Below are 24,545 nucleotides of genomic sequence, written 5' to 3'. Positions count from 1 at the left end.
ATCTACACAGATTTATACGTTTCGAGGGGGCCTCTTGGCATGCTGACACAGTGTAGCTAAAATGTGCTCCCTTGTACTGGAAGGTTGGGCTTGTTCTTACATGCTGAGAATTTGGACTTCATAATGTTTGTGTGTAGGCCAACATGTTGAAGTACTTTACCAGAGTAACCAAATGTTAAAAACGAAATGTTAATACCTTTAAAGCAGTTAAAACATTCATATGTTCTTTATTAGTATTCTAGTTTGTTTACATTTGTTAGCCTTGTGTTTGATCGAAGTTCAATGTAATGGAGCACTGTGCCTTTAAGAAATGAATAATTTGAACAGAAGTAGCTGACGTCACAGATGATGTGTGAATATGACCATAGACATAAAAAAAAGCGTACCGTCCGTAGTTGTAGCTTACTACAAAGATAAGAAATAATAATAATAATAATAATAATAATAATAATAATAATAATAATAAAATAATATCTAAAAACCTTTCCCATCACTGAAGCAACACTGCTTCAAGCAAACCTCTCCGTGAGTAGAAAAAAGTTTGTTTGTACGTATTGAAGAAATAACACGTATTGCTTGAAAAAAGTAGGCTAAAGTAGTATTGTGCATGTTTTGCAACAAACACAACATATATTATGATAATAATAGTAATAATATATATACTAATATTTGATACTGTAAATTATTAATTTTAAATTATTCAGTGTTGCGTGCTATATATGTGTTCGATGTATGACGTCACTGGAGCGTCTTGAGGCATGTACTGTTTGTTTATTTATTTATTTATTTTTTTGCAAATATCAGGTTTATTATTATTTTATTATTTTTTTTGCAAATATCCGTTCCAACTTGAGTTAGGGATCCTGTTTTAGTTAGTGCTCCAGGTGGAGTTAGGTTTTAGTTAAAAATGTTGGTGTTTTTGTTTATTTTGTTTTCCCCGCTGTAAATAAGTCATATATTGTGTTGAAAAACAACTGTCAGTCTCCAAGCACTTTATTCCAGATTAACAGTGAGAATACAGTCACTACATCACAGTTAAGGATGGGAACTGTTTCGTTAGACCAGGGGTTCCCACAGTTTTGGTGATGGAGAGCCAGTTTCAGCAGAAAATACCTTTTATTTTCTATACATTTTTGTATTTAAATTAGGAATGTATATTACTACCACTGCAACACCAACAGCTTTGAAATGTATTTGTATTTTATCCTGTGTCTTGGTGCCACAACAGGCTTAGGTTTGAGCACCAATATTATGCTGTCACATCTTGCATTGTCCTGGTCACAACAATTAAAGAAGATAATCCCGAAATAGGTACTTTCAAACTATACCAATTAAACTCTTTTGTGGGTTATTCTTCAGTAGTGATGCAGAATGCTTGTACAACTAACCACTTCACTAAGAGCTGAATATATGTACAGTGAACTCTGCTTAATTCAAATCTCTGGGGAACATACAAATAGTTTGAGATGTGCAAAATTCAAAGTAAGCAAATTATGTAAAATGCCCCATGGTGTGGACATTTAGAGCTATTTCCATAGTAAATGTGCAGAAATAAAACACAGCCGTTACTGTATTTTACCTTTTTTTTCTTTCTGAAATAATAATCACACATTTCTATTTAAAATGCAGCACTAATTATTCATAAATTATCTGCCATTACATTGGTGCTTTTTATGCAATTACATACGATTGCTACGTATCATAATAGCTACTGTACTGCAGCCTAACTGTAGTCTTATTCAGACCAAAAAATAAATGTAACAGTAAGAATTTTAAGATCCAAGTTGAACACCAAAACTACAATACTGTACAAAAAAGAGCATTTTCCCGATGTAGTAGAAGCTGAATACAGTTTTGCACTTAAAATAATAAAATAAAATCTAGTGCTAGAAGTTCCTGTATCCTGAACCGTAACATTTTTTGCCATCGCTCTGTTAACATTAGCTAGCTACTTCAGCTGCGTAAAGTACTCTAACGTTGGATGGTACCTTCACGTCTCGATATCAGTCTTTTCTCCCATGGAAAACAACAGGAGACAACATTTTTTGTTTTTTTTCAAAGGACAGTGTACATATAATGACCGGAACAACTTAATTAATAAAATTGGCTTGAGAGGGTCCAGATTTGATCCAAAACATGTAAAAAGCATGTGTTAGGGAATTTATGAACTTTGTTTGCTGTGTATTATTTAATTTCCCCCAAATTACATGTGCATGTTTTTATAAAAATTTTCAGAAAAGGGTGGGTATGGTTGAGGGTGCGCTTTGGGAACCTATGCATTAGATGTTTAGGTGTGGTTTTATATGGTTCACAAAATGTCTATCGAACAATTAGACATAATGTAATAGAACTAATAGAAAGCAATACAAAAATATACGAAATATACATCGACTCAGAGACCCATATTGAAAGACATGAAATTAAGTGATGGGAGTATAGATTCTTGGGGTTCAAAGGCAGAAGTTCTGGCATCTGTGGACCTCCTAAATAGGCCAATACACATATACATAGTCTTAAAGAATAAGGACTGTTTTAAATACGAAGGCACAACAGAAACTATTAAAAATAAGAACGATCCGATTGATCTTTTATACAACAGTAAACATTTCTCAGTTAATGTATTTAAAAGAAAATGAAACCAGAAGAAAATCTGAATACTGTGGCATAATTAAGAGAGATAATCAAAATAAATCTAAAACAGTAAAAATAAAACCAGTTTAAAGTAAATAATAAAATGCAAAATAGATAATTAAACATGAATAGGGCAGAATTCAAAACAGAAAGATAAGAGACCAAAAAATGGAAATGGTACCAAGTACTCTAAAGATAAGGGTCATTCATGCCAACTTAACCAGAAAAGGGACATTTCATTGCCTGTCTGCCTCAGATTTCTTTAGAAAAATTCAACGGGATTCGGTGAGTGGAGAGGAGAGAATTAAAAACAAAAAAAGAAACAAAGTAAATATAACAACTGCTACGAGTGCTGGACGTACCAGCACCGTACTTGTTTTGTGTTTAGCCTTTGCCCACTGTCCGTTTTATTTGTCTGTTTATTTTGGCCTCAAGTGCCGTGCCTGTTTTTTTGTTTAAATCTTTTATTTGTTTAATTCATTAAACGCACTGAGCGCCACAGCATCTCAGTTTCAATCCCAGTACTGCCTGCCTTTGTGTTTCTCTCTGGCCTGATGTTACCCCTACAGCCAGCCTGTTCACAAGGAAACACACTGATAAAGATAAACTGGCCACCGAATTAAAGGAGTGGGAGAGACGCATGAGATTAGTAGAATGTTTTTTCAATGAAAATATCTCAGATTCAGAGGGTAATTATGAGCATGTGATTAATGTTAATAGTACAAGCACTTGGTTTCCTCTGGATGGAAGATATAAATGGTTAGATATGTATATTGAAGTAGTTAAACAATAAATTATAGTGGGACTAATGAAAAAAATGTAACCTTAATTTAACCAATATTGAAGAACAAGCTATTACTATTACTGAGTTGTTAAATGATTATGATATAAGTATAAGACCATCAGATAAAGGTTTGGGAATAGTGATAATGAACATGGATGACTATATGAAATCTGTAGAATGTGAATTAAATAATACGGACACATATGAAGTAGTTAAAGGCAATAAGATCAATAAATCTAAATCCTTGTCCAAGTGTCCTTGGTAAAGAAACTTAAGAAGCTTGTCAAAAACCACTAGATAATAGACTAGATAAATAAACACCAACAACAGAGGTGCTTAACATGATCAGCGTAGTTTTAGAAAACAGTTATTTTACATTTGTTGATAAGAATTACAAACAAAACAATGGTACAGCAGTATAATCTAAATTAGGAATGTATTTTTCTGGTAAAAACATAGGGGAAATGGGAAGAACAATTACTTAGAAAATCAGAAAGAGAACCTTTAGAATACATTGGTTTGTAGATTATATTTTTGGAATTTGGACACATGTAGAAGAATCTCTTTTCCAGTTTCATAAAATGGCAAATGAAATACACAGTAATATTAAGGTGGACCTTCGATGGACAAGAAAAAATAAATAAAAAGTTAGATAACGTAGTAGAACTTGAAAAAAGGTTCAATTGAGACTGACTTCTGTAAACCTACTGACATGCACCAGTATTTACACCTTACATGTCCTCTGCACATCCAATACACACTAAAAGGGCAATCCCAAAGGGTCTAGGAATAAGAATATGAAGAATGTGCTCAAAAGAAAGTGACTATATAAAACAAAGAAATGTTTTAAAGGCAAATCTTAAAAAAGAGGATACAAAGAAAGAATTATAGACGGAGTTAAGAAAAAAGGATAAACTAAAACTGATCTACTAGATTATAAAAACAGAGATAAAAAGGTCAATATAGTTCCATTAGTAATGACTTACTCTAAACTTTTGCCTAATATTTTTAAGATAGTTTGGAAAAACTTGCAGATTCTACATAATTCCAAAAAATTGGATCCCAGCTGTAGCATTCAAAAGAGAAGCTAATTTAAAAACTAACATAAAAAAAAAAAAAAAAAAAAAATTGGGAGAATAGGTTCTACAAATACTTGCACTAGTACATGTAAAGTGTGTGAATAAATGGACAAAAGTAAACATATAATTAAACCTAAGAACAACACATATCCACTAAAAACTAAAATAGCAATGTTGTTTAAGGAATAGCCTGTGAAAAATGTGATGAAAAAATATGTTAGAGACTGGAACAACTTTATATAAAATAATTCAGAACCACCTTTTATTAATTAGAAATAAAAGAAATTATGAAACACTAGTACAGCACTTCACCAGTCAAAAACATGACATAAATGATGTAACGTTTGTAGTATTAGAACAGCTAAAATTAGACAATGCAACATATAGAAGAATAAAAGAAAGTAAATGGATAAATAGACTGAACATGATTATGCCAGTGGGACTCAACAGAAAAGAATGAACAAATTAACTCCAATAAATATATAACATTTAAATAAATAAATAAACAAAATTCAAAAGTTGTGCATACTGATGTGCTGGGGAGGCCAAATCAAGGCTGATCCTCAGAGCCAGCATTGCTTGATAATATAAAGTGTAAATAAAATAATGTTAATTAGAATTAATACAGATTTAAAAATAGAAGTAAAGTGATGTCACAATATATAGAACACCATTACATCATGTAAGAATAAATCACGGATTTCAATATAAACAATTTTTTTTGGCAGATTACACCGCTAAATGCTCATTTAAAGCTCCTAAGAACCGCAGAAAATGATGCATGAAATGCGATCCACCAGCGGTAAAACAGAGGATGACTATAGGTGCCAGCACCATTGTAATAATAACTAGAATAATGTCTGGTTCAGTGTGTATTACCAGGGAGTAATCCCACCGAGAGGTTTTGGGCGCAGTGGATCCTCGACAGCAAAGCTCCTAAGGTTCCTGTCCCCAGAACCTAGACATGGTATTACCCCTGGTTATACACACTGAACCAGATAATACTATAATATACCAGACTGTAATATATGGATCCCAGTCTGAAAAATGTGTTTCTTACATTTTGTGGGAGAGTTACATTTATTGGTCGGGAGCATATACATGCAGAAAAGAGGATGCAGCTCTGAGAGCAGGAAGTACTTTGGGGAGGGGGGGGAACAGAACTATGTCACACCAATGCAGCTGGTACTGTTCACTTGTATGTAAGGTTAATTGATCGAGGAAAACAGTTGGAAGGCTGTAGTTGCCTGTATTATGACTCGAAATGCTAATAATGGATTTTGTTAATCTGGTTTTAATTGAGGCTAATGTAAAATCCACTACGCACACCAACATTCATGTAAGTTTAATGACATTATACATTTACTGTTTACAATAATTTTCTTAAATGTTATTATTAATTATAATTTGGAAGACATGTCCTAGTTGTGTAAAATAAATTTATTATCTCTGCTTATTTCCTTAATAGCAACTTGTCATTTCAACTTGGGAGTGGATTTAAATAGAATAACAGTTTCACTGCATTTATCTTTATGAAGTGTACAGTGTAATTACTCTAAGTGCCCAGATGGTTTCTATTTCTAGCAATGGCTGTCTGGCATACAGAAATTATCTAATTTATTTCTGGAGACATTATCATTTTACATTTAATGCCACAACATTATCCGAGTCACAGTAGGCTGGTTAACTGGCATTGTAAAATCAAATTTCTAAGTTGGAGGTGGTTTACCAGGTAAAACCCTGTCCTGCCAAGCCAAAAGGTTTCAGTATAATCTGAACCAACTCTAGCATAGGGACTGTATGTAAGAGCATTCAAGTAGGACAATGGTATGCTTTGCTTGGGATGTAAAACCAAGGCTTATTATATAATGAAGGTTAACATTCTAAATACTGCTTTGTATTCATACCAGCTCATAAAGTAAGCAGCAGTCTTCACCGCTCCCGAGTCAGCGCAGGGGTGGTAATGCTGAGCTGAGCCAAAATACAACTGGACATTTCAAATTGGGAGTAAAACAGAGCAAAATCAATTGGCAAAATTAAAAAAAAAAAAAAAAAAAAAAACAAGAGCCTGTATAAAATCCAAAGCTTTATTTTATTATGAGTCTAAAATAGTATCCTGAAATGAAAAATAAAGTAGTGCATATTTCTATTGATGGGGAAAACTAAAATCAGGAATAAGGCGGAGGAATGAATTAGAGAAAGCTAATGCACCTTAACACTAACAGTTTAAACGTAGGCAGAAGCAATATATGCATTCATTTCGAATAGACCATAAAGAGGTTTTTGATTTTATCCAAGCCCACGGGTTACCTGCTAAAATCTGTGATTAAATAAGGAGACAGATGGAACAGCTCCTCATGTGGCTTGTTCTGTCTTCTGGTAATTGTTAAGGACAGTATGCATTTATTTTGATTATGACGTAATCTACAAAGTACAATCAGGCTTAAATATTGCATGAAAAGGAGGATCCAACTGCAATCAATTTAAAAATACCCTACAGCAAAAAGCAAAAGACAAAAAGAGCTGACTAGTGGTTTGGTCAAACTGAATGATGCAGTCTGCATTTAAGAACTCTTATTTTTTCATGTGTGTGTGCGGTTGGGTAGCATCCCTGAGTCAAACCTATTAATCTGCTAATGTTATGTCAAATCAAAGCCAAAACCTGAACCCAAGACATACTTTCAGTAATTGATGAACTATTTTTAATGGATAAAGAGCAAGTCGCTTCAATTTAACTTCTTTTTTTTTTTTTTTTTACTGTCCTAGTATCATTTGATGATGTTCGCAGCATTCTATTTTAATGAATACATTGCTGTCTGTGTGTTCAGGTGCTTCCATCTCAGGGGCTGCTCTTCAGTTTGAATGGCCTGCCACAGATATTTGCAATATAGGCTAGATCAGCCACAGTGCCTTTACAGAGGCAGGAGCCAGTACTCTAGTGATATGCCACTTTGGATCAAGTTTCCTTTTGTTTGGCTCAGTTATGTGAAGGTATAGACCATGATGTGATCCAATTTCTCAAGTGGAGAGAGGCAAAAATGGGTCATTTCACCTTCTTTCTTGTAAAACAAAGAAAGATCTGCTTCACCTAGTAGACGAAATACTTTAACCAGTAACCTGCTATGAAAATCGGTCATTGGAAAACTGTGAAATTAGTTTACTTTTTATTAATTTCGTACAGTTAATCTAATGTCAACGGTTTTCCTCTTAAATCGTCAGCACGTATCTAAGATTTTATGACATTTACTTGACGCAGTATCCAAATAAGGTCCAGGGTCCCAGAACGTGTGATTAAAAAATATCAAAGCATTGTAGTGATGTTGACAACTGCATGCAACGTTACGTTAAACAATACACTACATTTGTTATACAGGATGTTCTGTAACCTTTCCATTTCCACAATGGAAAGTATGATGTCTAATGAAGGGGAAAAGGACCAGGTCTGTACACTTACCTGGCAAATAAAACCGGTAGCAGTGCACTGCCTCACCCAAAGACTGAACTTTCGCTTTTTCCTTTTTCGTAATTCACGTTCTGTACATGTGGTAATAAAAACAGGATCCTCATCAATCAATGGTTCATGTAGCACCTAGAGCACAAGATAAAGAAAAGATTCAACATTTTTTGTCCTGAGCAGGTATATCATTGAAAATGTCTCAACTTCATATATGGAGAGATTTGAAATGCTGGACACACAGAATTGGGTCTTTATCTTTTCTGGTTTATGATTACATGCATGGTAAGAACCACATTAGAACAAAATATATACTTGTATATCGTTTTAGCCTGTAAGTTGACTAGTTTTGAAAAAAAATAATGTCATAAAAACAATAAAGGAACAACTAAAGTGTGCTTAAGAGACCATGGGCCATATTTTGAAGCAAATGCACTTTTGAGGAAAGGAATACAAAAATGTAATGATTTTGAATGTAACTACCAAAAAAAATTACTCAGAACAATAAATAAACATCAGCCAAGTTGTTTCTTGACAGTATTTTATCCTTTTGAAACAAATACATTACAGACTATACACTTTTTAAGTAAAGTGTGGCAGGGCAAAAGCCCTGAAGGTATAAATAGTGCGTGTTTGTATATCTCTGTAAATAAAGGCTGACTATTTTGAATGCAAGTTTGGGAGGGATGGGGTTAACTCCATCCCTGCTAAAGTCCACATGTGGAATATGGCCGAGTCTTGATTGAATAATTGTTGGTCAATCAAGCCACAGCCACATGGTATATAAAGAGAGCCAGAGCCCTTGTTTGGGAGGGGAGTGTTAGAAAAAACCTTCAGTGAAGGTGAATGAGGGTAAAGGTAAAGCTTTATGTTACCATAAGAAACTGGAGTCACAGAAAATGATAGGGAGTAAAAACTGAGTCAATGAGAAAAGTCAGGAAAACCAAAAAAAATCTACAGCAAAACAATAAATGGACTTGCTAATGATGAAAGTGTTTGTTTAAACCTTGGTTATTAAAGAGTTAAAGAACATCCTGGATTTTATTACCTTTAGTGTGTCCTGTTTGCAGTACTATAGTTTTTAAACATACTGCCAACTCCTTTTAATTTCTTAATTACAGTTCAAATCTCACACATAAAACAACCAGGGAATATATTTCTGAACATTTCACCAGGAGGAAAAAAAAAAAAAGTCTGAAGGACCGCAGTGTACGGATCACACCCCCTCCTGCAACAATGCGGCTTTTCTGTTCCTGCAATATGCCACTCATTTTAATCTGAGTGCCAGCATTAATGCAGGAGGGAGAATTCATTGAATACACTGCGATGTTTAGGAGAAAAATCTATTTCCCAAAACCTGGTGAACGTTCCCAAATAACATTCCCAAGTTTATTTACTATGATGTGCAAATAAAAAAAAAAATCAAAACTATTGGGAGCATGATGAAAAAAATTGCTGCGTTACAGACAACATGGGATTCAGCAAAGGTAAAGTAATGTGTTTCTTGTAAAGACTACAGGGGGTTCTGTAACACTTTAACTGTTAACCAAAGGGACTGAACATTTGTGGTGCCTCTTATATTTAAAAATATATATACTTAAAATCAGTATAGCGCTCCTTTCTTTTTCTGACTCACATTTTGATTTGCACATACATTACACTATGTAACACAATTTTTGTTCCTGGGTAGTAAGTGTTATTTCCTAATTGCTTATGCCTCAAAAGTATAGAAAATGGCTATTATTCCCCACAAACTCTGCCTTTGTTTTTGTGTGACCAGAAACATCGAAAAACCCGTGATATGTTCGAGAAAAGACTATCAACTGTGTTCTCCATTAACTTTGCTTTTGTGACCAGAACAGTGATATTTCAAAATATCACTGTTTCCCATGGGAAAACGGGCAAATGTGCGTCTAAATACAGTATAATCGTAAATCTCGAAAAACTACTCACTTCTAAATCTTTTGTTTTCATTTTTGTATTACTTTAGTATAAATATATGTTAATTTGGATTCATGTGTTGTTTTTTTCTGACTGTGAACGAAGAGACGCATATTTGCCCGTTTTCCCATTGGAAACAATGATATTTTGAAATATCACTGTTCTGGTCACAAAAGCAAAGTTTGTGGGAAATAATAGCCATGTTCTATACTTTTGAGGCATAAGCAATTAGGAAATAACACTTACTACCCAGGAACAAAAAAAAAAAAAAATGTTACACAGTGTTATTATTGTGAAATAACCACATATATAGTAAAACTATATAGTATACTGTGAATTAACCAAATTCATGAATAATTGAATTATGAAAATCCTATGTATTGGTAAGAGCAGGTCATTGTACTGATTTTCTGGTTTATAAAATTAGCTGGAAAGCACTGCTGGTTTGGGGGTTAGCATCAAAATAGAAGTAGAGTTTGACATGATTGCACATTAATATCTCATGTCCATGTGATTTCCAAGTCAGCACCAATAGAAGTCTTTACTTGAGAAAGGGCCGGAAGTAAAAAAACAGGGGGTGTTAGGATTGAGGTGTGCTTAAAAGGGTTATAAAAGGGAGTTTTTATCCTTAGCAATCCTTGGTCAGCATGGACACACTCCAGATATGTGTCAAATGTGAGTAGAGGGGTACCAGAGTGGCTCATCTGGTAGAAGCACAGCCGAGTGGTGCACGGGGTGAGTCATACAGCGCAGGTTCGCGTCCTGGCTGTGCGAAGTAGGCCAGTCTTCACTGGGGACTCCGATGGGAACGTCGCATTGAGTTTGGCGCTCTTGTGGGTTAGGGACGTAAAACTGACAGGGACTGTTTCTCCTCATTGCTCTACAGCGAACCCTGCTGGCCAGACACCCAGTGAGTTCAGAGCAGACACGTGCAGGGCTGGCCTTTGCCCTTCAGAGAACGGTAGCTTGCTGACATCCACTCTTGTGTTTCTTGGTGAAAAAGGAAGCTGGTTTGGTCGTGGGATTGAAGGACGTCCACTGAATCATCCCCGAAATGTGCCATTTACTGCTACTACCAACTGAATGGTACAGATGGAAAACTGCATTTTATTATGGGTCTAAAACAGTAAATTCAGTTCTTAGCAGGACAAAATGGATTCAATTGTAAATAAAACATTTTAAAAAATGGTAAGGGTGCATTTGGGAATTCAGTTTCACTTTTTACATGCTGTCACTTCACGTAAAACAAACTGCCCAGTTTAACCATGTCTGTATAGCCTACTTAGGGGTGAAGTCAATCAAACAAATAGTGTGTTTGACTCAATATCACCACAGAAGGGTGATAAACAAGGGTTATAAAGTGACTAAGAGTTATATTGTCAGTATGTGAAATGCAAGTGTGATACTTAACTGATATATACATTGCTAATAAGTTGAAAGGAACAGACAGGATAGATTTACCTGGGTTTGTGAAGGCCTAAAAGAACATTCTAACAATTGCTGCAGTGAATCCAAAAAAGGTTGAATCTTATAAAGACCACTGCTGGTCTGGCTGGATCGGAAAGCTACGATATGGAAGTATTTGAGGATCTTCTCGAACCTGGACTGGGTCATGATTAGGGCGATGCTCTTGTTGCTATAAAATCCACTGCTCCAGATGCTGAGGACAGACTCGCAGCGGTGAATACTTGTTGAGGTAACATAACCCAAGAAGGCTTTCATCTCAGACAGGGTGACATTGCACCATCCTTCATCACTCCCAAATCTCTCCTGGAACTTCTTTGCATACATGTTTGTTTGAGTTACCATATTCTGTATCACATTATCAGGGACAAAGAGCTGAAAAAAGTCTATGGCACTTGCAGTGGCTGGCATCTTTTGAGCTGGACCTAAAATAGAAGGAAGAAAATATTATGTAGACATCGTATCTCTTTAAAGAACAATGGTATTAAAGGAGTTCTAACAAAGGTTTTAAAATCGTCCTTTTACCTCATTATCAATATTATAGTGGTTCTTTGCATGTATTTTATACTTCAACTTGAAATATGACAATAATTAAAATGAAGCACTATAATAAAGTAAGTCCTGCTGCTTCCTCGCATGAAATAACTTCCTTTGATGTATCTCACTCCAAATGGACCTGCAGTTTTTAACCACACAAAAAATCTTATATCATGAATTAAAATAGTTTGCTGATGTCCCTAGTGTTGTTTTGATTTAATGATAAAATTGAGCTCCAACTTCTTTTTATTAGGGTACTTGAGTTCTGACCATGCCCCTATACAAGTTTACCGTGGTATTTTTGCACTTTTACCAGCTTTTTCCATGGTAATACCAGGTATTAACCATAATAAACCAAGGTTTACCATGTTTATTAATATGCTTTACCATACGCCACTGTTCTTTACATTGCTTTGCTACACTTCACCATGCTTTCACTATGCTTTATTACGCTTTTACTATGGTAAACTTTTATAAGGGTGGTTTGGTATGACTTTCTACCGAGTTGAATGTGGTGGGATTTTTTAATTTTTTTTTAAATATACTCAAGTAATTGTGTCAACATTGCTGTTCGTAAAGACAGATGGACGACATAATGATGATTATATGGAAATTCATGCAAAATACCATATCTTCAACACTAGAAATGGGTTTGGTGATACGCTACTAATGCTACTGGTTAGCACTCTTAATTATGTGTTAGCTGTAATTGGTTTTCATATCAATATATCTTAAGAATATTATTAAAATATCCATGATAAGTTATAATTAAAGCAATAAACAATGGGGTGCACATTTGCGCACAACAGTATAAAAATCAGTGCAGAACCCACCAAGTCAAGCAACAAACAATAGCATAACCATATACAAATAAAAAAGGAGTAAAGGGGAAATGGTTTTGTTTCACAAAAGATTTTATCAAGAAATACATTTTTTCACAGATCTCTTGAGTAAGACAGTGAGTAGATATATACACACACACACACACACACACATACATAAATAACTTTTTGCTGCTCATGCTGATGCAGCACCTTTGGTGTAGAGTTTCTATTTTTTCACCTTGTGCTGATTCTGTCTTGTCAGCTAAGCAAAGTGAAAGGGGGTATTTTGGTACGATGAAAGACTTTTTTGTACTTTCTACTTTTAAATGTATTGCCTGTTTAAAAATGTGCATTTATCAGGCTTAGTAACTAATTTCAACCAAAAAGGTGCTTCTGATTATAACAGGTTTAGACCTGTAATGACAATTAGTAAACTAAAAACCTCTACAAAATCACTTACAGAAGGGATCCCAAGTTAAAAAATTCCAAGTTTGGAAGCAGACCCAGTGATTGAAAAGGGGCATTTTTTGCTGGAATAGTTAGTAATCATAGTGAATAATAATCTAAGACGAAACAACTAAAGAATCAGAAAACATAATACAGTGGCCCTTCTTTATAATGCGGTAATCAGGAACCATAGCTATTTGTGTTCTGGCTTATCCAGTGCTTAATTTGTAAAGAATGAGGTGTCGGGGCACAAGCAATGACAGCAATGCCGTCCTTACCTTAAGAACCACACATGTACTATTAAATACTGGTTTAAAAAATAATAAACCATGTTGATGATATTGGCTCGTACAGGTCTATGCAACAGACATGGCAAAACAACATTTGATTTTTTTTTTTTTTTTTAAATAAGGAACCTGGGTTCTAAAGTTAATTGTCACGAACAAATGTTTATTTTAAAATTTTTTTATTGATTTTTTTTTTTTTTTTTTTTTTTTTTTTTTTTTTTTTTTTTTAAGGGGGGGGGGGAATGACACAAGGAGTTAATTATCTATATCGATATTATGTACCGCTGGATGCAGCATGCCACAAATAGGTACTGTTCTTGGAATTCTACTTTTATTCACAACCTCATTGCTATTATTATTAATGCTAGTAGTGATTTTTCTGGTACTATTTTGACAGTCTGAAAACAAGCCATCTTTCAGCTGCAAAAAAAGGTTTTAAAAGCTAATGTTACGTTCTTGTCAGCTAACTAACTAGCGCACTCTTTTGTACTCAGTCATGTAGTTAGTTTTCTACCTCTGGTAAATTATTAGCTTATGTTAAATCGCGGATATGTAACGCAATTCTGTGAATTGTTAAGTTTGATAGGAACACAGCCTCTTTTTACACCAAGATCTATAGCTATGTGCGCATTATGTTAATGTTACTTATCCACATGACGTTCATTTGTATCTATGCTAGCTTCAATGTAGAAATGTATGTATGTTAGTCTAGCAGGTGTCTTATTTATCTTTATTTGTGTATGTTTCTCTGTTGTAGTTTCACACCCACCTTTTTTATTGCCACACGGCAAATAAATGTGCCAAAACCCAAACAGTCTTGTGTGGTGAAGGAGGAGGGAGTTTAGCTGCCTGTCAACCTTGAGCAAGGATGACGCTCACGGGGTGACAGAACAGTGACAAATACTGTAATAAAGAAAATCAAAGAATAAAATAGTACTAATATTATTAATAAATTAGCTAATGCCTTTTTCCAAGGTGACTTCCTTATCTTACTCCAGCAGCTCATTTTGTTCGTTTTGGATTGTCCTTTTACTGTAGCGAACAAAAGGCTTTGGACTCAAACAGGGTTGTTATAGCGAGGGTGTACTGTATTTAGTATTTGACTTATATGCTTAATATACGACACTTGCACATTTTAATATATGTGTGCACATTTCTTATTTCATTTTTGTTATTTTTCACCACCCATAATGTTCAGCATTTAGCATAGGGTATAAATAAGTTTGGATCAGAATCCAATATCATCCTTTACAAAAGGTAACATACTGCAAGTCTACTTGTGCCAGAATTGTCTGATTTTACTATACTATTGGTACCACTAATCTATCCTATTGTGGCACAAGTATACAACTTTGAATATTCTTTTTTTTTTTTTAAATAATGCAACGTAGTTCTCAAATATTGGACATTTCTTAGATTGTATCTTACTTCTCTTTTGCATACCTGCATTGTCTCTTGCTAGATATGCACCTCCAGATTCTGACAAATATTTTTAGAAAACCAGGAGCAACTTCTGCTCTGGATCAAAAAGCTATAATGCTCTGTGGCTGCCCGCCTATGTGGATAACTACTGAAAAACTAGCAGGGCCCGATATTCGAAAGGTTTGCGCACCGCGCAGAGGGATATGCACATCGCAAATGGCCATTGTACCGAAATTGTGCCAAGTTGCCATATTCAAAACGTCCTTTTGCGCGTCACAATCCATTCTGCGCTGTGCAGAAATAAAATGAATGCATCGCTCAATATGGGGGGAGTGGCCGACAATATGCGTGATCCTGGTATATTCAAAGGTATGCGCCAAGCACAAGAACCAGGTTTGTGACGCGAAGGATTGTAAAAGGACTACGTTAACTCCGCGCACACTACCATTCCAGCACTGACTACAAACAGACAACAATGGGAAACATGGGTAGCATGCAGCATTCCGTCGACATGTGGATGTGAATGATGCAAGGCACAACCAGCAACCCCGACATAGACGAAGATATGCTGAAAGGGTGTACAGGCCTCGGCACACATGACAAGCTCAGCAATGAGCAAGTCATGTCCAGGTATAGTCTCCACTCATCTATGCCATATGATGACCTGGCTAGAACAAACCTGCGCAGTCATGCCTTGTCTGAGCAATTGGTAGTGTCTGTCTGTATATGTATCCTGGCTACCAGTACCTTCCAGAAGGTAGCAAGTGATATAGGGATCAACCAGTCAGCTGTGTCCCCCCAACCTCGACCCGTTCATAACCATGTTGCTGCAATGTGCTGAGGAACATATTAAATTCCCAAGTACAAGAGCAAACATTGAGAATATAATGCAGGGTTTTTATGAGGTCACGCACCTGCCTTGTGAATTTTTTGGCAGACATACAACGGACGCTTACATTTCGATCTAAGATAGGGGATTTCAGTAACTAACCGGTTAAGTCTTGAACCATATTTGTTTGACTAAAAATTATAATATTTCTTCTTTTTTTTTTTTTTTTTTTTTTTTTTTTTTTTTTTTTTTTTTTTTTTTTTTTTTTTTTTTTTTTTTTTTTTTTTTTTTTTTTTTTTTTTTTTTTTTTTTTTTTGTTTTTTTTTTTTTTTTTTTTTTTTTTTTTTTTTTTTTTTTTTTTTTTTTTTTTTTTTTTTTTTTTTTTTTTTTTTTTTTTTTTTTTTTTTTTTTTTTTTTTTTTTTATTTTTTTTTTTTTTTTTTTTTTTTTTTTTTTTTTTTTTTTTTTTTTTTTTTTTTTTTTTTTTTTTTTTGTTTTTTTTTTTTTTTTTTTTTTTTTTTTTTTTTTTGTTCTTTTTTTTTTTTTTTTTTTTTTTTTTTAAATAATGCAACCCTCACAGAGTTTATACCTGAGCATCTATGCCACATGCTGCATGATGACCTGGCTAGAACAAGCCTGCGCAGTCATGCCTTGTCTGAGCAATTGGTAGTGTCTGTCTGTATGTGTATCCTGGCTACCAGGACCTTCCAGAAGGTAGCAGGTGATACAGTGGGGATCACCCAGTCAGCCGTGTCCCGCCACCTCGACCGGTTCATAACCATGTTGCTGCGAATGTGCTGAGGAACATATTAAATTCCCAAGTACAAGAGCAAACATTGAGAATATAATGCAGGGTTTTTATGAGGTCACGCACCTGCCGCGCCTGGTAGGTGCAATTGACTGCACCCATATTGCTATCCAGGCACCTGTTCTATCAGGATTCCATTTGTATTCAGAATAGTGGGAAATTTGAATAGCTATTCCATGCCATGTAAACAGAGTATTCTGAATACCAGTATTCCGAAAACGTGATACCGAATACCCACTTCGTATTAGGATACTATCGGAATACCAGCACTTCTAGACACCTTATTCAGAAAACCTTTTTTTTTTTTTCTAGTCACACGAGTCGTCATTTTATAATCTACAATATATAAGACGACAAAAACTGTGCACAAATATTAGTACTTGTATAACCCCAAACTGGTTGCAATATCTTCCTATTTTTTTAAGTGTTTTAGTAGATCAACAGTCAATAACCAGGAGATTATATATATATATATATATATATATATATATATATATATATATATATATATATATATATATAAAACATAAAAAAATTAAAAAAAAAAAAAAAAAAAATGAAAATGCATTGCACAGGCAGAGATTGAACCCGGCACCTCCAGCACTGCTTCTACAGCGCCGATCCGCTATACAAGAGAGCCACGACCCCTACGAGTATCAATATTGTTGTGTTCTGTCACCTACCAGTCCTGACCCTTACCCTATGCATGCTACAGCCTACTAATATATAGCATTGGATATATAATTTATTTATTTTATTATCCTTGTAGTCAGTCACATTGAGATTAAAACCTCTTTTACGAGTGAGACCTAGCCAAGCAGGTAGCAGCAAGTCAATACACAATAAAATACAATTAAGACACAGGCAAATCACATTTAAAACAATCATCAAAATACACAAAAGTAGTCAACTATTTAAAACAATTACAACTCTCTGTCACAAAATCATGCAGTTTACTCTTAAATTGCAATAAAGATATCTGGGTCTGCAGCTTTAGTTTGGGCTGGAACGCATTCCAGGACCATGGGGCATAATAAGCAAAGGATCCTTTACCAGCCTCAGTATGCACATTTGGGATTTTAAAATGCAAAAAAGAATGAGACTTGAGGCTATGGTTACTATGGGAAGCTATAAGGTATTCATTTAAATAAGTATTTTCATATAATTTACATTGAACAGCCTTATATACCAGAATATACCAGTGCTTCAACCTGTGTAAAGCCGAAGAAGTCCAGCCTACCAAATCGTATAATGTACAATGATGACTATTAAAACTTGTATTTGTAATGTACCTCAATGCTGCATGATATAGCGGGTCCAGTTTATCTAAAGTTGATGGTGATGCAAACCTATATACTGCATCACCATAGTCAATCTGCAGCAAAACCATACAAGCAATAAGTCTCTTTTTTTGTTTCCATAACATATAGAACATGTGCATATCATAGTGACATTTATAGCGTATTCACATGCCCAACAGACGAGTTTGGAAACATGCACTCACCTCTGTCCAGCACACTGCCTTCCTTCTGTTCCTTTAATACGGTCCTATTAGCATATGGTAATGAATCAATAAATAGAAACATGAGATGCAAATATATTCTAGGTGGACATTCAATATGCACACAGCACAATCAAATTTGAATTGGACGAAAGCCCTAATGCGTCTGATTATACCAATATCTGCGCGATAACTGTGATGCGCTAGTTCCAATAACTGTGCACCACTAGTTCCAATAACTGCACTCCGCTGGCTCAAATAGTGTCGGGGTAACAGTCCACTCTGGAGTTGGGTACAATAGTACAAATGTACAGAAACCCAGAAACCCCCCCCCCCCCCCCCCCCCCCATCCGCACACACCAGATGGGCGGATCAGTTTTATCACTGTATTGATGGACAGCGGTAGTGTGTTTACATATAGTTATATGCGTTCTTCACTGCTCCACAGGCATATCAGCATCCAACGTGTGCCATCAAACTATGGAAATGAAGATTGAGAGAAGGATGAAGAGGGTCCTGCCTGTTATCTTTGCCACACATCTGTAAATTAAATTGTATAAATACGTCATACACCCATCTTGTGGCCCATTGCTTTATTTTGGCTATTCCACAGGTTGCTGTGCATTACAGGAGAGGGGTGGGCAGCTGCAGTTAATGTTTTCCTAAAATCAGACCAGTGATACGATCACCCAATCAAAGACCTTTATTTTCCCTGCAGCAATCCAATCATAAGTTAGCTGAGGGTGGTCATACAGTTCTGTTAACTGTAATTACTGGCCGTTTTTATGCAGCTGTCCAGTCTGCTGAATGTCGGTGTTGCTAATTGTACAGAGGCTGTTCATTTATTGAGAAATCATAGTAGGCTACAATTAACATTTTAGGAGCGTATTTATAATTAATAATTATTCTACCAAAAAAATGGCATAATGAAAAAAATCCATTCTGGCAACACTCAAAACCTTACAAACTACAAACTGGGCTAATAGTGATGTTCAAATGAGCAAGCAGAATGAATAACAACTCACATGCTGTGTATTGTGTATATAAAAATGCTTGATTGATGTTTACTTTGCAGGTGAATGACCTCGTTACATTTACAAATCAGAGAGTGTGCTACCACAGTTAGACTTTGTCACGGCACGACTTATATATATATATTATTATATATATATATATATATATATATATATATATATATATATATATATATATATATATATATATGTGTGTGTGTGTGTGTGTGTGTGTGTGTGTGTATTATAAAAACAACACAAAAAAACTATGAACAGAATTGTAATTTATTTAACATCATGCAATCAAAGAAACTATAAAATGATATAACAAAAGTCTACCGAAAGTCATAATACAGTAGTTCATGCTAGATTTTGAAATGTCACATTTTTCAATTTGTGTTGGCTTTTCATTAAGTATCATTGGAAAACTACAAAGTGGTATGCAATTCAATGTTAACGTAACAGTATTCAGCAGGTTTCGACTTTATGAAGCAAAATTAGTTCACTCTATAGGGTGATGCAACACTTTTGATCATAGCTGTAAATAGCAAACACATGTATGTGTTGGAGAACTTAGAAAATACCCAATACTGTATCTCAGCAAAAAGATGCTACCTCTGGAGTGCAACTACTCCATAGTCGAAAAGGAGTGTTGGCCATCAAATGGGCTGCTCAGTCTTTATGATACTACCTGCTGGGACATTACTTTGATCTCGTCACTGACCACGCCCCACTCACGTGGTTAAGCACAATGAAGGATAGCAATGCCCCGGATAACTCTGTGGTATCTGGCATTGCAATTCTTCATGTACTGCATGGTATACCGTGCTGGGAAAGACCATCAAAATGCAGATTATTTTGCCCAGGGGGAGGGGGGGCAATGGCAAAGATAGATTCAGCAGAGTGTTCCTTTAGCTCCACTCTAAGCAGTGGGATATGTGACAGAAATACAACGAACCTTGGTTGTAAATCTCCCTCTCGACCTGTGGGGGTACTAAGAGAGGTTTGGCCTGACAGTTTTTTTCCCCAGGTCGGGAAGTTGGTCAGTCTGGAAAAAGGCAAGACTCCATTGCAAGAAGGTATCGACCTGGAAGGGAAACAATGCAGCAGCCGCAGACTGTTAAGGCAGCTGCATTCGTTTACCAAGGGGTCATGCATGACAGCATATAAGGGGATGCCGAGACTCGTAATCTGTTCCTTCGCTTGGTTTGTGAACTTGAGTCTGAAGGACCATGAGACACATAGTAACCACTGCTGAAATAAGCCTGTGTTTTAAGAATATTCCTGTGTGTTTGGTTTGTGTCTGTTAGTAATTGTCTGTGTTTATAAACCACCAGACGGCGAACACATATCTGGAGCTGTCGCCTTGGGCCAGCACAAAGCCGGATCAGCACTTTTACTTATATCACTGTAAACTGTGTACCATAATCAATAATTTGCACACTAAACAGACTTGTATATGTGTTTTGTGTTTAATGTGGGGATACAAGAATGGGACCATTATTTGGGGACCAGCCCAGGGATTATAAATGTAAGTAATACACGCCGCTGTATTACTCACCAGCATTATTATTTACTGTTTGTTTGGTTGTCCAGCACTGTGCATAAAAATAAATAAAACAAACCTTTTCACCTGGATTGCAATTGTCTGTCTGTTCTTTGATCATCTGCACCTGAACACTATTAACCACTTTGCCACAGGAACTTAGAAAATATAATTTAGTTTAGAATGACTTGAGCTGCCTCCATCGGTAGACGGAATGGTATGAAAAACATGTAAAGTTCCTAGCTTTCTGCGCATGGACAGTGATCAATATAGGAAGAAAAATAGGGTTTTTTTAAATTTTGTTTTCAGAACTCAAATCAGTGAGTTTGTAACTTTCATTATACGGCAGCAGCCTTGTTTCTAGCAGTTGAACTCTTCAGTTTTTGTTCTCTTTGTCCACAAAAGTGAGTAATTGTGCTCCTGCTATATTGATACCTGCTCACATCAGAGTAATCCAGCTCAAATCTGCGGGTTCTATCTGGGAGGATCATCTTCCAATAGATCTTGATGTGCAGCCCTGTGGCAAAGTGGCTAGTAAGGGGAACAGGTGTAGGTGTGATGCGGTGCAGAAGTGATGAACAGACAACGGTAATTTAGTGAATAAGTGTTTATTGTGCTGTTTCCAGGTCTGGTGGCCATCAAATAATAAATCCCCGGCAGTACACAACAATGTGTAAAGCGCGGGGAGGGTGAATAACACAACACAGTCCTGAACAGAAAACAAAGGCACAGTCACCAGTCCTGGGTGAATCCAAACGTGCAGGTGTTCTGTGCAGTGGTGCTCCAGATAGTGCTTTTGTGGCGACAGCTACGGAGGTGTGCTTTAACTGTTTAGTGGTGCAACAAAGACAGACAATTACAGACAGACAGAAATAACACAGAACATGTAACACTTATTTCTCTTATATTCTCTGAGAGCTCCTCTCTCAGTCCTTCTCTCCTAGCGTTAACCCAAACAAAGGAAAAGATCAGCGTTACCCTGGCCCCTATATGTACTCCCGCATGACATCTAGGTAAACTGACTTATTACTTGCAGCTGCCCCTCGTTTACCTTTCAGGTTAATACGGTCTTACAACAGAGTCTCGCTTCTTTCCAGGCTGACCCACTTCCCTGAAACTAACTGTCAGGCCAGCCCTTCCAGATACTTCTCCCATTCTTTAGCGCCCTCACAGGTTGGGAGGGAGATTTATCACCAGAACTCATTGTATTTCTGTCACAAGCCCACACAAGCACATTTGACTTAGACAATGAATAGACTACAAACCTGTTTATGTTTTCCAATCTGTAAAAAAAGCCAATCCTGTTCAGACGAGTTAACAATGCATTTAATGTATGTGTTATAAATATAATACTTAAATTACCTAATTATTGTATAATTAAACAAAAGTTTTTTTTTTTTTTTAAATTATTAGTATTGGCTTAACTGCATGTTCCTAAACACAGCAATGATGCTAGGAAATTGACCATCAAGACACATCTCATTCTCCGCCAGGTCTGAAGTACGTGTTAATTATAATGTCGTTAAGGGTCAAATAACGGCACCATACAGCTTTATAAATCAGGTGAATAATATGTTTATGAATATATAATATGAGGTGCCTGAATAAAACTACAACTTACATCAAATTGTTTGTCCTTTTCATTATATTTGTTGTTTTGAATACCGCAGTCAGATTGATTGCTCATGGTAGTTCTAGGTATGCCTATAACTCCAGTAGTTCTAGTGTTAAACACGATTACTGGCAAGATAAAGGAGATGGTAAGTTTTATGCTTACTGGGACGCCAGAATCACCGTTGAGCCCCCTTGAAGTGTCGTGGGCTAGTCAACGAAACACAGAGGATGGAAGGTGCCCACTTGAAGACCCCAGAGATGTACCCTACTTAGCTCAGTCCAGACGGTTGTCATGCTGATGCACTGGGGAGACCGCACTAGGTTGATCCCTGGAGCCAGCATCGCAGCCATTGTGTGTGCTGATGCGTTGGGGAGGCAAAATGAGCTGATCCCTGGAGCCAGCATTACACTTCAGCAATCAACACCAGACAGAAGGGTATCTACATCATCCGATGGAAAACAACACAAACGGATGGAGATGCAGATGGATCACATTAGTTTACTGCAAAGCTACGTCTAAGTTGGTGCTTATCTTGGCGAGAGCCGAGTTCAAATCAGCATGAAGTTCAACATCTACTCTCATGTAATGGAAATTTTTATGCATATGGGCCTACATCTCTTAATAAGAGACACCTTACATGTATTGTATTAACTTATTATAAAACAGCAAAAATGAAGATTGTACTGAGAAACTACTATTTATTTTAATTTAGAATTATATTTTATGCACGGGATGACATTTATACATGATTTATGTAAGAGGTAAACAATTGTAAGTGTTGAATCTGTAAAAATAATTAACTGTGAGTGCCATTAGGCACGAGAAACTGGATTATTTTCCTACTAGATTCAATTGAATGGTAACTGGATTAGTTTTTTGCTCTTTTGTTACACTTTCAAACAGTTAAAATGTGCGTCTCATATTGTGGGATTGTTGTCATGAGTTCCTCTGAGTTTGAGTTTGAAATCTCACTTAAAGGACTGTTTTAGATGTAGAACGTGAAAGTGGCATTAGAAAAACAAAAGTAAAAAACTAAAGGGATGGGAACCAGGATTGGAGATTAAAATTATTGCTCGTTCTGCAGAACCTAAAACAGACGAAGACCTAAATATCATTGCCAGCAATCGGTTTTCGAGAAGTACACAGGCAAAATGTAAGTGGGCTGTAAGCTTGTTTGAACAATGGTTAAAACGACAGAAATGCAAAAGCTGAGTTGAATAACGTCCATGTAAGTGAGATTTACTAAGTGATGATAAAATTGCTGTTCCTGAACTTGACCTTAATATATGTGAAATAAAAATGAGTAGGGGGGTGTTTATGTGGAAATGCATTTGAAATTATGAAGAAAAAAATTATTACATTATGTTAATGTATAATTGTATTTTAGCAAACAATGTAAAATGCTAAACTCAAAATCAGAAGCCCTTTTCTAAAGTGTTACGTTTGAAATATGAAATACTATAATTAACTAATTGTTGAAATGATTGTTGCATAATAAAATTGGGTTTTTCTGTTGAATTGTTTCTCTGGATTTGTCACAGCTTGGCTTGAGCGGAGACATCAGACCCGGAAGAAACACACAGTATTGCAAGGTGAAATGGTGAAGGCACTTGCTTGCTGCAGTTTACTGCAAATAAAGTTTAAAACAGACAAAAACACTTTGTAAAAGAAAACTGCACATTGGCCACAGACAAACAAAACAGACTAACACTAACCAACAGGGACGAACAAACAAGTATTGTGCTGGTTTAAAAGTCAGCACGCTTAGCAATTGTTATTTCTTTTCTTATTCTTTTACCTCCTCTCCACACTCGTTCTTCACCCTCGAACACACAACCCTGAGTGAGTGAAACACCTGCACCTTTTATGCAGCTGTACCTAGACTCGATTGCCAATCAATCACTCAACTGGAATCTCGGTACATCTGCATGTGAACTAATCTGTGCACTCCCTGTGCTCAAATATTAATACACACAATTTTATCTGCACGTGGAGTGACTGTGCAATCGTCATGCCCATATACAGGTGATCCTCGACTTAAGACGCTTCGATTTATGACGCACGGCACTTACTACTCTTTTGCATTATTACCCTGCTTCGACTTTACGATACGACACAGCATTTACGACACGGCAATACCTGAGCCATGCGTTATGTGCACATGCTCTGTGTTTGAACCGCAGTTCCTGCCGTGGTCGCCATGACTTAGTCTAGCATTTTTTTTTATTTTTTGAATTTATTTGCCCTTGACAATGACCGATAAGAGCAATGGACTCAAAATGAGCTCTGTCACATGATGAGGGGCTTAACTTCAGGCGATCGTATTTCCTGCTAGGAGTACCGCATACACACAATGAATAAGTC

The 24,545-nt window shown here is 36.0% G+C and overlaps 1 protein-coding gene across 1 annotated transcript in view; it reads right to left on the bottom strand.

Annotated features, from left to right (window-relative positions):
* LOC121316042 (piggyBac transposable element-derived protein 5-like) overlaps nt 1-24,545 on the bottom strand; it is a 53,704-nt gene that overhangs the window by 19,592 nt on the left and 9,567 nt on the right. Inside the window, exons 2-3 of the mRNA XM_041250744.1 lie at nt 11,351-11,778; nt 7,949-8,083 (exon numbers count right to left, since the gene is read on the bottom strand). Coding sequence (XP_041106678.1) covers nt 7,949-8,083; nt 11,351-11,778 — 563 coding nt within the window. The remainder of the gene's footprint in view (nt 1-7,948; nt 8,084-11,350; nt 11,779-24,545) is intronic.

The sequence above is a fragment of the Polyodon spathula genome, chromosome 5 (genome assembly GCF_017654505.1).
Source record: "Polyodon spathula isolate WHYD16114869_AA chromosome 5, ASM1765450v1, whole genome shotgun sequence".
NCBI lineage: Eukaryota > Metazoa > Chordata > Actinopteri > Acipenseriformes > Polyodontidae > Polyodon > Polyodon spathula.
Note: the sequence above shows the minus strand (reverse complement) of the source record. Positions and strands in the feature narration are given on the sequence as shown.